This window comes from Amblyomma mixtum, chromosome 2 (assembly GCF_055824585.1).
Source record: "Amblyomma mixtum isolate Tamu chromosome 2, ASM5582458v1, whole genome shotgun sequence".
Taxonomy (NCBI): Eukaryota; Metazoa; Arthropoda; class Arachnida; order Ixodida; family Ixodidae; genus Amblyomma; species Amblyomma mixtum.
In genome coordinates, this window is record NC_143013.1 from 270,119,406 (window position 1) to 270,131,716 (window position 12,311).

The following is a 12,311-nucleotide window of genomic DNA, read 5'->3' on the forward strand; positions in this document are numbered from 1 at the left end:
GCGTGCGTGCCCCCGCGGGCGTCTGTGTGCCCGTGCGTGTGTGCGCGTGCGCGCGTGTGTGCGCGCGTGCGTGCGCCCGCGGGCGTGTGTGTGCGTGCGTGCGCGTGCGTGCGTGTGCGTGCGTGCGGGCATGCGTGTCCGCGCGTGTGTGTGTGTGCGCGCGCGCGCGTGTGCGTGCGCCCGCGGACGTGTGCGTGCGCGGGCACGCGCGCGTGTGCGTGCGCCCGCGGGCGTGTGCGTGCGCGGGCACGCGTGTGCGTGCGCCCGCGGGCGTGTGTGTGCGCGTGAGCGCGTGCGTGCGTGCGTGCGTGCGCGTGCGTGCGTGCGCGTGCGTGCGTGCGTGCGTGCGTGCGCGTGCGTGCGTGCGGGCGTGTGTGCGTGCGCCCGCGGGCGTGTGCATGCGCGGGCGCGCGCGTGCGTGCGTGTGCGTGCGTGTGCGCGCGCCCGTGTGCGTGCGCCCGCGCGCGTGTGTGTGGGCGCGCGCGTGTGTGCGTGTGCGCGCGCGTGTGTGTGTGCGCGTGCGTGCGCCCGCGGGCGTGTGTGTGCGCGTGCGTGTGCGTGCGTGCGTGCGCGTGCGTGTGTGCGTGTGCGTGCGTGCGGGCATGCGTGTCCGCGCGCGTGTGTGTGTGTGTGCGCGTGCGCGTGTGCATGCGCCCGCGGGCGTGTGTGTGCGCGTGAGCGTGCGTGTGCGCGCGTGCGCGTGCGTGCGTGTGCGTGCGGGCATGCGTGCGCGCGCGTGTGTGCGTGTGCGCGCGTGTGTGTGTGCGCCCGCGGGCGTGTGTGCGCGCGTGCGCGTGCGTGCGTGCGTGCGTGTGCGTGCGTGTGTGCGGGCATTCGTGCGCGCGCGTGTGTGCGTGTGCGTGTGTGCGTGCGCGTGCGCGTGTGCGTGTGCGTGCGCCCGCGGGCGTGTGTGTGCGCGTGAGCGTGCGTGCGCGTGCGTGCGTGCGCGTGCGTGCGTGCGTGCGTGTGCGTGCGTGCGTGCGTGTGCGTGCGTGTGCGCGCGCCCGTGTGCGTGCGCCCGCGCGCGTGTGTGGGCGTGCGCGTGCGTGCGTGCGTGCGCGCGCGCGCGCGTGTGTGCGTGTGCGCGCGCGTGTGTGTGTGCGCGTGCGCGCGTGTGTGTGCGCGTGCGCGCGTGTGTGTGCGCGTGCGTGTGTGCGTGTGCGCGTGCGTGTGTGCGTGTGCGTGCGTGCGGGCATGCGTGTCCGCGCGTGTGTGTGTGTGTGTGTGTGCGCGTGCGCGTGTGCATGCGCCCGCGGGCGTGTGTGTGCGCGTGAGCGTGCGTGCGTGTGCGTGCATGCGCGTGCGTGCGTGCGGGCGTGCGTGCGTGTGCGCGTGCGCGTGTGCGTGCGCCCGCGGGCGTATGTGCAGCGCGTTCGAATATTCCGCGAGCGTGTATACATTTTCCTGCCAAAGGGGGAACCGTCATGAGCTGAAGGCCCAGCGGCCGGTCTTTTACATGCGTGAGTGTGGGACCGCAGCGCCATCCTTGGAGATGGCGCAGGAGCAGTTTTTCCGCCCAAAGCCCTTCTCGCCCTGGAGGTACCCTCTAGCTCTAAGCGGCTCTCTCTCTTTTAGAGAGTCTCGTTAAATCTCGTGCGGTGCCCGGATGCTGTCGTTTCAGTGCCCGGATGAGTGGAATTCAGTGCCCGGATGTTGGCTCTCGGTCTCGGCGTGACGTCACCACACTGCGGACAACGGGAGCTAAAAGCATTTCATGCTTAAAGAAGACTTAAGCAACTATCGGCCTATTTGCTTACCATCAATTTCCTGCAAAATACTAGAGCATATTTTATAGGAGGAAATAATGAAACATTTGGTAGAGCAGGGGCTAATAATTTAAGAGCAACAATGGTTTCGTAAGGGCTATTCTGTACTAAACAATTGATTGATCTGAGGTCAACAAAAACGGGCAAACAGACTTTTTTTAGATTTTAAAAAGTCCCTCGACACGGTTTGTCGCCCATTTCTCTTTCATAAACTTAAGCTGGCAAATATTAACCGAGAAGTGGGCAACTGGATTACCAATTACGTATCCTAGCGTTGAGAATGTGTCATTCTAAACGGTGGTACTTCCCTTTGGGTTGAAGTAACATCGGGAGTCCCTCAAGGCTCGGTTTTAGGACCGCTATTATTTTTAGTTTATATCAACGATATTAGTGCCGGGATACCCTCACGTTTGCGTTTGTTCGCTGACGACTGTGTCGTGTACAGAGAGATTAAAAATCAACAGAATTGTATCGATTTACAAACTGACCTTAGTAAAATTGTCTCATGGCGTGAGAGGTGGAAAATGCGACTGACTGCAAAAAGTGTACCCATCTGTCCTTCACGAAAAAAAATTGACACTTGCTATCGTTTGAAGACAGATTATTAACACGTCAGCCCTTTATAAATATTTGGGAGTGACCTTTCCATCTGATTGTTCCTGGGTGTGCCCATATCAGTAATGTTGTTAAAGCCTGCCAGAGCACGATATTTCATTCAGCGAAATCTAAATTCCTCACCCTTTTTCCTGGAGAACACTGCGTATATCTCACACGTTCGACCGATCCTGGAGTGTGCGTCTTGTGCTTGGAATCGTCACCAGGAAACATTGATCAAGTAAAAAAGAGTACAGAACAGAGCAGCAAGGTTCGCTATGCGACAGTACAAGCGATGGGACATGAAAATGAAAAAGGAAGTGGGAATGGGAAGCGCTGTCCTCGCGCCGAAGCAGATTGTGCTTGAAGTTACTATTTCGAATTTATAACATGAACGCAATTCACAAAAATACTTATGTTCAGGAACCACACCGCATATCCAAAAGCAACTAAAAGCAAAAAAATACGAGAATACCGCGCCAGAACGAACCTTTACGCTACACTGCAACCATTGCAACAAGTGGCGTCCGTAAAGTACTTGGGTGTAACACTTACTAATAACCTCTCTTGGAACTCTCATATAGATAACATCGGTTCACTCGCATTCCGTAAGCTCTGTTATCTAAGGCATAAGCTTCGAAACGTCCCCACTAAGATTAAGTTCTTAGGTTAAAACACTAATTAGACCCCAGCTCGAATATTCTTGCATAATTTGGAACCCGTACACAAAGTCTAACATAAGAGAGGTCGAGAGCATTCAAACGAACGCAATTGCCTTCATATATCCAAAATTTCTACCTACTGACTCCCCCTCATATTTTATGCATGCTAACGGTACGGAACCACTACAGATAAGGAGACGAAATTTTTGTTGAGATCTTTTTTTATGACTAATTAACAATAAACTCAGACATGACCCTTGTGCTTATCGTTCCCTAATGCCAACACGGAGTACATGACACTTATTTATTTATTCAAAATACCGCCAAAGGCGCTCATATGAGGGTATTACATGGGGGAGCGGGGTAAGTAAGTAGAAAGCATTGGTACAAGGCTAAAATATTGCACTAAAATAAAAATAAATCACGAAATAATAAAAAGTAGGCATCCACAAAAAGAGTCTCAACAATGCACATATTAGCAAAATCAAAAGGTGTAGCAATTCTAAGGCAGTGGCGTTGTCCGCAATACCGAGGAGCTAAACAAAAAACCGCAGCCGATAACAAGAACATCTTTGAGATAGCCGAGCTGCAAGCCGACGTAAAGAGCACGAAAGACACCGTCAGTGCCTTCGAGAAAAGCATGCAGTTGCTATCTGATAAGTACGACACAGTGTTGGCTAGAATGGCACAACAAGGGAGAGACATGAATGTAGTCCAAGAGCGCGTTGAAACACTTGAAAAGAACGAGACCAGTGATAAAATAAAAAGTGTAAAGAAGGACGTCGATGGACTGGAATGGCAAAACAGAAAGCTGTATCTCGAGATTCATGGAATACAGAAGACAACTCGAAGATCTTCGTCTTAAGTTAACACACTTGCTGCCTCGCATGGCCTTCATGAACTGAATGACAGTGATGTCGTTGCAATGCATCGTCTGCCCCCAAAAGCCCCAGGGGTTCGCTTCACCCAGCAATCTGAGGGAACGGTGGTTCGAAAAACGCAAGCAAACTAAATGAGGGGAATTCATCGACGTACATTCAGGCAAACCTAACCAAACAAACACGTTCACTGCTGCGGCTGACGAAGCAATGGGCGAAAGAAAAACAACTTCAAATTTGTTTGCCATAGCAGCGGTAAAATTCTTGTCAGGCGTATCGACGGAGACTCGGCTCTGGTTGTGTGGTCAAACGACGATTTGACAGCTATTGCTTAGGAGAGAAAAACTTCGGCAGACTGCGGTCTTTGCTTTCATGTACGCTTTTCCTAGCTACTTAAGTAAGCACCCGGAAAAGAATATTTATCTGGCATCAAATTTATTTTGTATAAATCCACAATCAGGAAAAAATAAGCATGTACCGTTGAAAGTATTTTTTGGCCAGCTCGGCTTTCACTTTGATGTGATCATGCTCAGCGAAAGATGGTATACAAACGAAGATGTTTTTACTCTGCCAGGCTACAACGTTTTCTACCTAAATCGTCCAATGTGGCGTGGAGGCGGTGTATCATTATTAGTGAAAAGCACATACAGATGCGACATTATCGAATCCCTCACCCGTAGTGACACCGACTGTGAAATACTCTCTTTATTTGAACGGTTATCTTGTCTCGGTAGTTTACCGTCCTCCAAGCTCTAGTACTCCAAACTTTCTCAAGAACCTTGAATATATTTTTGAGTACAGCAGAATTAATCTATTAAAAGTAGTCTGTGGCGGCGATATTAATATAGATATGCTCGTAGATTCATCAATGGCAAACGAAACAAAATGGCTTTTCGATAGTTTCGGCCTAATTAACGCTATTAGTATGCCTACGAGGGTAACTGCTGAATCCAAAACATTAATTGATATCTTTCTTACTAGCTCAACCACCGCAAATACAAAAGCTGTGATCTCAGTGACCACCTTCCAATATTCATGGAAAACTGCAAACTCTACATCCTATCTATGCTAAATCATTAAAAACGCTACTGAGTGCTACAAAAGGACGGATCCGTGCGCCGATTGCATCATAGTGAACAAGGGAGCCGTAGCGCTCCCGAAACATCTTTCCATATTTATTGACTTTGGCCAGTGACCAGCAATCCTCATCACCATGATTCCTGACCAGACGGTATGCCGTCAAACCCTCGACTAAAATATTCATGGCTATTCTGGATCACTGTGATGAATCTAAATCTACAATTTTCGTACAAAGTATTTCACCTCAAAAGCTCGATAGCTTTCGGGAGGTAATACTAAACTTGTCCTGGAGAAATGTATTTAGCACGGATAATCCTAATGATTCCTTTGACCGATTTCTTTCACTATTCACAACAATATACGCAAAGCATTTTCCGAAGAGAGAATACAAAAAGTCACGAAAAATTAGAAAGCCGTGGATTAATAAAGATCTTCTGAAGAAAATTAAAGTTAAGTACTGTCTGTACGCTAAATTTCTTACAGAGCGCGATGCTGAGCGATTAAAAGAATTAAAACTGTACCGTGTAATCGACTTAACAAGGAAATTAAGTGTGCCAGGACTGAACACTTGAATAATGTATTTATGACAGGTTCGGGCTCAGCAGCAACATGGAAAAAGATAAATACACTCATCGGAACCGGAAAGTCCCAAATTCCAGTCACTGAGCTAAATATTGATGGAAAAATTGTAACTGGAAAGGAACTGGCAAGTACTTTCAATAACTACTTAGTCAATCTGCCTTTTTCATTAGTCGTAGAGGACAATGCACACTACATGATTAATAAGTGTCCGCAATCAATATTCTTAAACCCTGTAACAGAATCTGAGGTTCAAAGAGTAATTATGAAATTAAAAAACACTACTTCTCTTGATGTTTTTGATATCCAAGTTCGACCAGTGAAATTTGTCGCGGACATTATTACCAGACCTTTAACTCATATATTCAACCTTTGTTTTAATGCTGGCGTCTTTCCTCGTGAGTTACAGATCTCTAGAGTAAATATCCTTTATAAGAAAAGTGATTAGAACAACTTAGACAACTACCGGCCTATTTCAATATTGCTTATTTTCTCAACTTTTTTAGAGAGTCTTCTCCTCGCTTTGCGTCATTTACAGACAAACAGTTCATCAATCGACTTTCAATTTGGATTTAGAAAACATCGCTCAACTGAACTTGCCCTATTACATAAAGAAAGAATACATCCTAGAAAATTTTGAACAAAATAACTTTGTGTTAGGAATATTTGTGGATTTCAGTAAGGCCTTTGATTCCTTAAATCGCAACTTACTTTTGAAAAAGAATTGTTTGGTATACGTGGTATCGCATTTGAACCGTAAACAGTACGTGTCTCTAAATAACTGGGTTTCATCGACCAAAAAATCAACATTTGGTGTACCACTAGGCAGTATTTTGGGGCGTTTTCTTTTAAACATTTTCATAAATGATATCACACAAATTTATCAGTCTGTAAGGTATATAATCTACGCTGACGATACCAGCTTATTTATTGATGATAGTGATATGGACGCTCTTTTCCAGTGTGGCAACCGAGTTTTATCTAAGTTAGCTGATTGGTATTTTAGTAATTGACTAACCATTAATATTAAGCAAACAAAAGCTGTAGTTTAAAGATCAAAAGATAAGAAACTGGAACAGGGCCATGATCTCTCCTTAAATGAAAAACCCATAGATATCGTGAGTAACTTCGAAACTCTAGGAATTATATTTTCGGAGCACATGCTGTGGGACTTGCAATTCGACTTCATCGCAACTAAACTAGCTCGCACCACAGGTTTGCTTTATCGCCATGGCGACGTACTTCCGTTTAACATCAGACTTTTGCCATACCACACACTTTTCCTGTCCACTGTACGTTACTGTTTTCTCGTGTTGGGAAAGAGTACATGTAAAAATATTGCAAAAGTTGGTCACGTTCAAAAGAAAATTGTAAGAATTATTACAAACTCACCTCCAATATGTTCATCTATTGCACTTCTTAAAGAACTTGACTTAGTAAACATGGAACACTGTTATGATATATGTTTATGCAAGGCCCTAGTGAACGATAAAAAAATTGCGCCTGTCCCGTAACCGAGAGTAAAGTAAGCATGAAATGTTTACGGGCCTAATACAGGCTCCATTGCTCGGCTTAAGCAGCTGCTTAAGCCGAGCAATGGATTGAAATCCAGGACGATGCAGAAGCGTACGCGGACACGACGAGACGCAGGCCTGACAAGAATGTATATGCAGCGCGTTCGAATACTCCGCGAGCGTGTATACATCCGCCTGCCAGAGGGGGAAAGGGCATGAAGGCCCTGCGGCCGGTCTTTTACATGCGCGAGTGTTAAAGCCCCTGGAAATTTTTATTTTTTTAGTTTTTTCAGGGGCTTTACTCCACCTCGCGCCGTCGCCGTGGGACCCCTAGCCGTCACACCCGCGCATTCCCGCGCATTTCGAACGCGCGTTCACCCTCGGTGTAGGTGAAACGCTCGCTCCAACGGGCAGGCAGACGCGGCTTCCGTGGCAATCCAGGCGCTCACCCAACGCGCGTCTCGGGGTTAGTCGGCGTTCCGCTGTAGCCATGCCGTTGTCTTCCCCCATGACGAAGGCTTCTAGTGGTTGTATTAAAATGACCAAGTATTCAACCAAGGAAAGCCATGTATTACCAAGCCTAGCCACTAATATGCATCGCATTCCCCAGGCTTAGCCAAGCTGAGCCTCAGCAATTTTTTTTTTCATCTTATCGAGGAAACTTAGTAGATAACATTTTCAAAACGGTGACCTTGGCATCTTGTCCTCCGACGTGTAGTCACTTGGGCAGATTTATCATGCATATTAATATCAAGTGAATCTAGGTTTCCAGTGTCACCTGCATTTTTGAGGAAAAAGATTGCTTCGATCCCACATCACTCAAGACGTTTTTTGGCATATCCTAGTGTTTCAATGGCTCCATTTTGAACAATTGTGACGTTTTTACATAAGTTTGTGCGTGTTGTCGTTTCGGCTTGAAAGAACTATTTCGCATAAACTGTATAGGCGGAGCAAATCATTTTTGATAGGCGAAGGAAATAATTTTTTTTTCCGGATGTAAATGAACCGCGTCCACTGATAATTTTAAATGTAAACTGAGGAAAACTCCGTCCAATTTTGGTTTCTAGTAAAAACCAATTCCGAGGCTTTTTTGAGGTAGGTACGTTGATGTCTTCCGGTGGCAAGTGAGCGATGCATTCAGTGCTCAGAGCATTGCATCTAAAGCTTTTCCCGAGGCTGTAGCCTCTGGGATCTGCGTTGAAAAATTTCTTTACATTTACCGCAGTTTAGTTGCGAAATCAGCCGGTGATGCTAACACTTATGTTTTATTTTTTGGCCTTCTCTAGCTTACGTAAAATCAGTCTTTAGCGAAAATAGCGTCTGTGTCATTAGAATGCGGTAATATATCGATAGAGGTCAACATAAACTTGTCCTCAGTGACCTTATAAATCAAGAAGCGCGTCGTTAGCTTCATAATTTACAAACGAACGAGCAAGAACAAAAGCACGGCACAATTTGAAATTTTACATGCAGTCTTACGAAGTTTGAGCTCCTCCGGTGTCGACGACTGTTTCGAGATGGAGCTACTCATGCTTGCCGCGTAGGCCATGGGCAGCCAGTCCGGAGGCCCGGGAACCTTCCTCAGCATCCTCCAGGCACGGATGAGCATGGTCACATGATTCCAAGCGAACGCCACCAGCGAGACCACGACGGAGGCCACAAGCAGAACAGTCACATTCACCGCCAGCCGATCACGCAGATCGCGGGCGTGCCAAGCCACATCCATGTTTGAATCAAACCGGCGTCTCCGGGACGCCGCTAAGCTCCATTCACGAAGGGCTCTTCAAAGGTCTACACTGACCGCATGCCGAACCTGTCCACTTCTCTCGGCGAGAGCTTTTTACAAGTTTCGCCCTCCCTGGAGATCCACAACCCCTTATTTCTTCTATGGGACGACGTGCACCGATGGTCCACGGTGAAGCCAGCAGCGAAACGGTTTTTCCGCTGAATGCGCCTTAGCTACAATGCGCGCTGACATCACAGGGACGCCAAGTTATGTGCGGAGAGTTCGACATAAATTCCACAAGCCTGACTGCGATAGGCATTCGAATGCGAAGCAGCCTTCGCTTGTGGTCTTCGTATGTCTGAGCGATGCGGTGCAAAGAAAAACACTCCAAAGGGCTTCGTGGCTAGTTTTCCGCCTTAAGGTACGCAGTGTACGCTTGGTCAAGGCCGGCAAATGAATCCTTTCATGGAAGGTCACGTCTACGGGCATTGGGAAACCAGGTGCTCAGGACCAACACTCGTTCCTGTTTACTCCGAACGCCGTAAAGTTCAAGATTGCCCTCTTGCACAGAGCTTGCGCAGAAGCCGCGTGCCTCTCGGTGCGCCTTACGGTTTCCAAAAAATAACGAGCTTGAAATAGGTGGAAAGAATAAAGAACGCAATGGCTCGCCTTCGGCTGAAAACTGATCGATTCTTCTCGCAGTAAGCCCTTGAGCTTGCTTTTGCCAGCAGCTTACAGTACACGTTGTCCCACTTGAAATTGTTTTAATACGAAAGCACTACTTCACGAGGTCTAGCCGGTTCGTGGAGTTTGTGTGAAGCTTGACCTTGAAGGCGACCTTGGCGAAACCTAGCATAGCAACAGCCCCATCCAGACGTAAATATCGCCGTGACTCGATTTCGAACCCGCGGCGTCTCGAACAGATCAGCTTCGCTGGCCAATGCACGAGGGTACTACGCTGTCGCCGCAGCCGATTACGCCTCGTGTTAAACTGCAACACACTCTCGCGCTGTGTATTGGAGAGCGTCGTCTTCACCAACTTCCATCTATGGCCTGAACTGAAACGATCAGCTTAACCCGAGTCTAATATCTTCGCCAGATGTGCCGACGACCATGAGCCAACCAAGCTAAACCATGAGCCAACCAAGCTAAACACATGCTCTGGGACATCGATTCGGTTTAGCAACGTTAAAACCCTACCACTTCTATCTCAGTGCAGGGACGCCGCAGACATAAACAGGTCGAAACCGTCAAAATAAGTATAAGAAAGTTTTAGTGTACGGTGGCCCTGTCGGTTAACGGAATGAGGGAGTAGCGGGGCGTCAGCACGCATGCGCAGAACACAAGCATCTCTTGCTTCTTTGGGACGACGGGTGACACTAAAGAGTTTATGTAAAGCGTTAGCGTGGCAGCGGACCTAAGGGGAATTATGTTAGCGTGCGGCAAGCAATTTCTCACGGCAGAGAGTATTAGTTCAGCGTTCTGGAAACCATACGCGATCTATTTTGCAAGAACGCCAAAGGCACTTTTAAAATGGTCGCCACCGCCACCACGTTGCCAACACTTTACGTATCAGAGTCTTTTACCGGCATTTTGTGCAGTAATGCTAATTTCCGCCAGCAGAATGCTCAACCTTCCTCCCTTCCCTTATGGCGCGGTTCAGGTGTCCGCCGATATATGAGACAGATACTGCGCCATTTCCTTTCCTCGAAAACTAAGACCAAACCAAAACTAAAACCAATGCCTCGGAAAATTAAATTATGCGAAATATTAAACGTATTCACAGTGGCGCCGTCTATAGTTAAGTAAATGTTGAATACAAACCACGCAAGATTATTGCTTTCTATCCCATGGGATGTTTTGCACAAAATACTTTTTAAATTTAATAGAATTTTCGTGTTAAATTGCAGCGATATGTAAAAGACCGTGAAAAAGCTCAAGACCTATTTTTGTTACGTACCGAGCAGCTGTGTTGCGTTCCGCGGATATAAAAAACAAAAAGTTGAAGACGGTTGCAGCGCTGCTCGAGCGCCAATTAGCTCTCGGCGCGTCACAATCGTGAGTGTACCTCAAAATCTGATCCGAATTACAGATTTCACTTTGCCGTCGAACTAAGGTCAGTCATTTCGAAAGGCAACATCAGCAGTTAGCGGCAAACGTGCAGAACAACGACTGCTCCTTCAGCTGAACCAATCGGCTTTCGCTTGGAAGGGGACCGCCATGTCTTCACATTATGTACACGAAAGTTGCAGTGCTAATTTCTTAAAATTACTTGCATACGCCAACGCTATTTCCTTGTTAGCGTACTGCGCATGCGCGCTCTGGAGCCGTTATTCCGTTAAGCACGGGATCACGAAAAGCCTGCTAAACTAAAACTCCCTACAACCCAAACATCGGCTAAATGGCATGGCCTACTAACATCGGATATTCTGGCTAATATGGCGGCGTCCCATAACGTGGCCGCTCGCCTCACCATCTATTCGCTGTTGCCACTTAACTGCGCCTCACGCTTGCGGCAAAGGAGTCGCGCATGAAGCTTTTTGTTTGTGTCAAGATGCCCGCACCACAGACCTCTAGCGACAAAAAAATCCTCAGATGTGAAGGTTGCTTTTGGATTAGGATGACTAATAGGCTTAGCTAGTAGGAGTTGGTGTTGTTTGGTCGCCAATTATATAGTCTGAAAGCGAGGGTTGTTCAAACAGGTCGGTGCAACTCTCTTACGAAAAGGTTACAAACATTGAATTTAAAGTAGTACGTTGTTTTTTATTACTGCCAGCGAGAGGTACTGGGATCACCGATACCCTGCACTTCCACTAAACGTAGCAAGAGAGTTTATTCGAGGTCGCAGTGGCAGGGCTCAAAATATGGCGCCTCCGTCCGCGGCTGCCAGGCCCATTCTTGCGCTCTGGACTCATTACTTCATTACTAGAATGACTCCTTTAGCGTATCCTGATGTAAATGAAAATGTACATGAAATTAAATTCCAGAGTGTTTATAGCCTGCTCGATCCTGTCCACATTACACTCCATTATGTTAGTTACCTTACACTTATTGAGTAGGCACGGGTTCCAATTCTAAACTTCTCTATAGTCTCTGAACAAAGTCGTAAACGCTGCGAAATCGCGACCGGTTTGCCGCTGGACAAGTGTGGTTGTTGTGTGGGCGTGGAGTGACGCACGATGGGATACGAGGCACGGCTTACCGACAGCCGCTCGATGATGTAATAAAATTCTACTGCGGGCGCCTGGTGCAAGCAGCGCTTGGAGAGGAGGAAAAGACGCGAGCGCGTGGCATCCGCGCGGAACATGTGTGCAGTGAAAACAAGCTGTGAGGTGCCACCGGCAAGGCCGAGCCGATTTCTCTCTCACTCCAGCGCCCCTGTCCCAAAAGGAAACAAACACGCGTGGCTGCTGACCTCTGAACAAACGACCAGCTTTGCTACTCTTTCCGTGAGAAAGGCGATAATGTGTGCAATTACGCCACCAGAAGCGAATGTGCGTGCGCGCGCGCGC

At 47.9% G+C, this 12,311-nt stretch overlaps 2 protein-coding genes across 2 annotated transcripts in view; both read right to left on the reverse strand.

Annotated features, from left to right (window-relative positions):
• Positions 1–10,759, reverse strand: part of LOC149363987 (uncharacterized) — a 14,871-nt gene extending 4,112 nt beyond the window's left edge. The window contains exon 1 of the mRNA XM_089573975.1: positions 8,553–10,759. Within this exon, the coding sequence (XP_089430101.1) occupies positions 8,553–8,799 (247 nt within the window). The 5' untranslated portion in view covers positions 8,800–10,759. The remainder of the gene's footprint in view (positions 1–8,552) is intronic.
• The window catches only part of LOC149363982 (cytochrome P450 4V2-like), a 284,143-nt gene that overhangs the window by 178,876 nt on the left and 92,956 nt on the right, over positions 1–12,311 (reverse strand). The window lies entirely within an intron of this gene.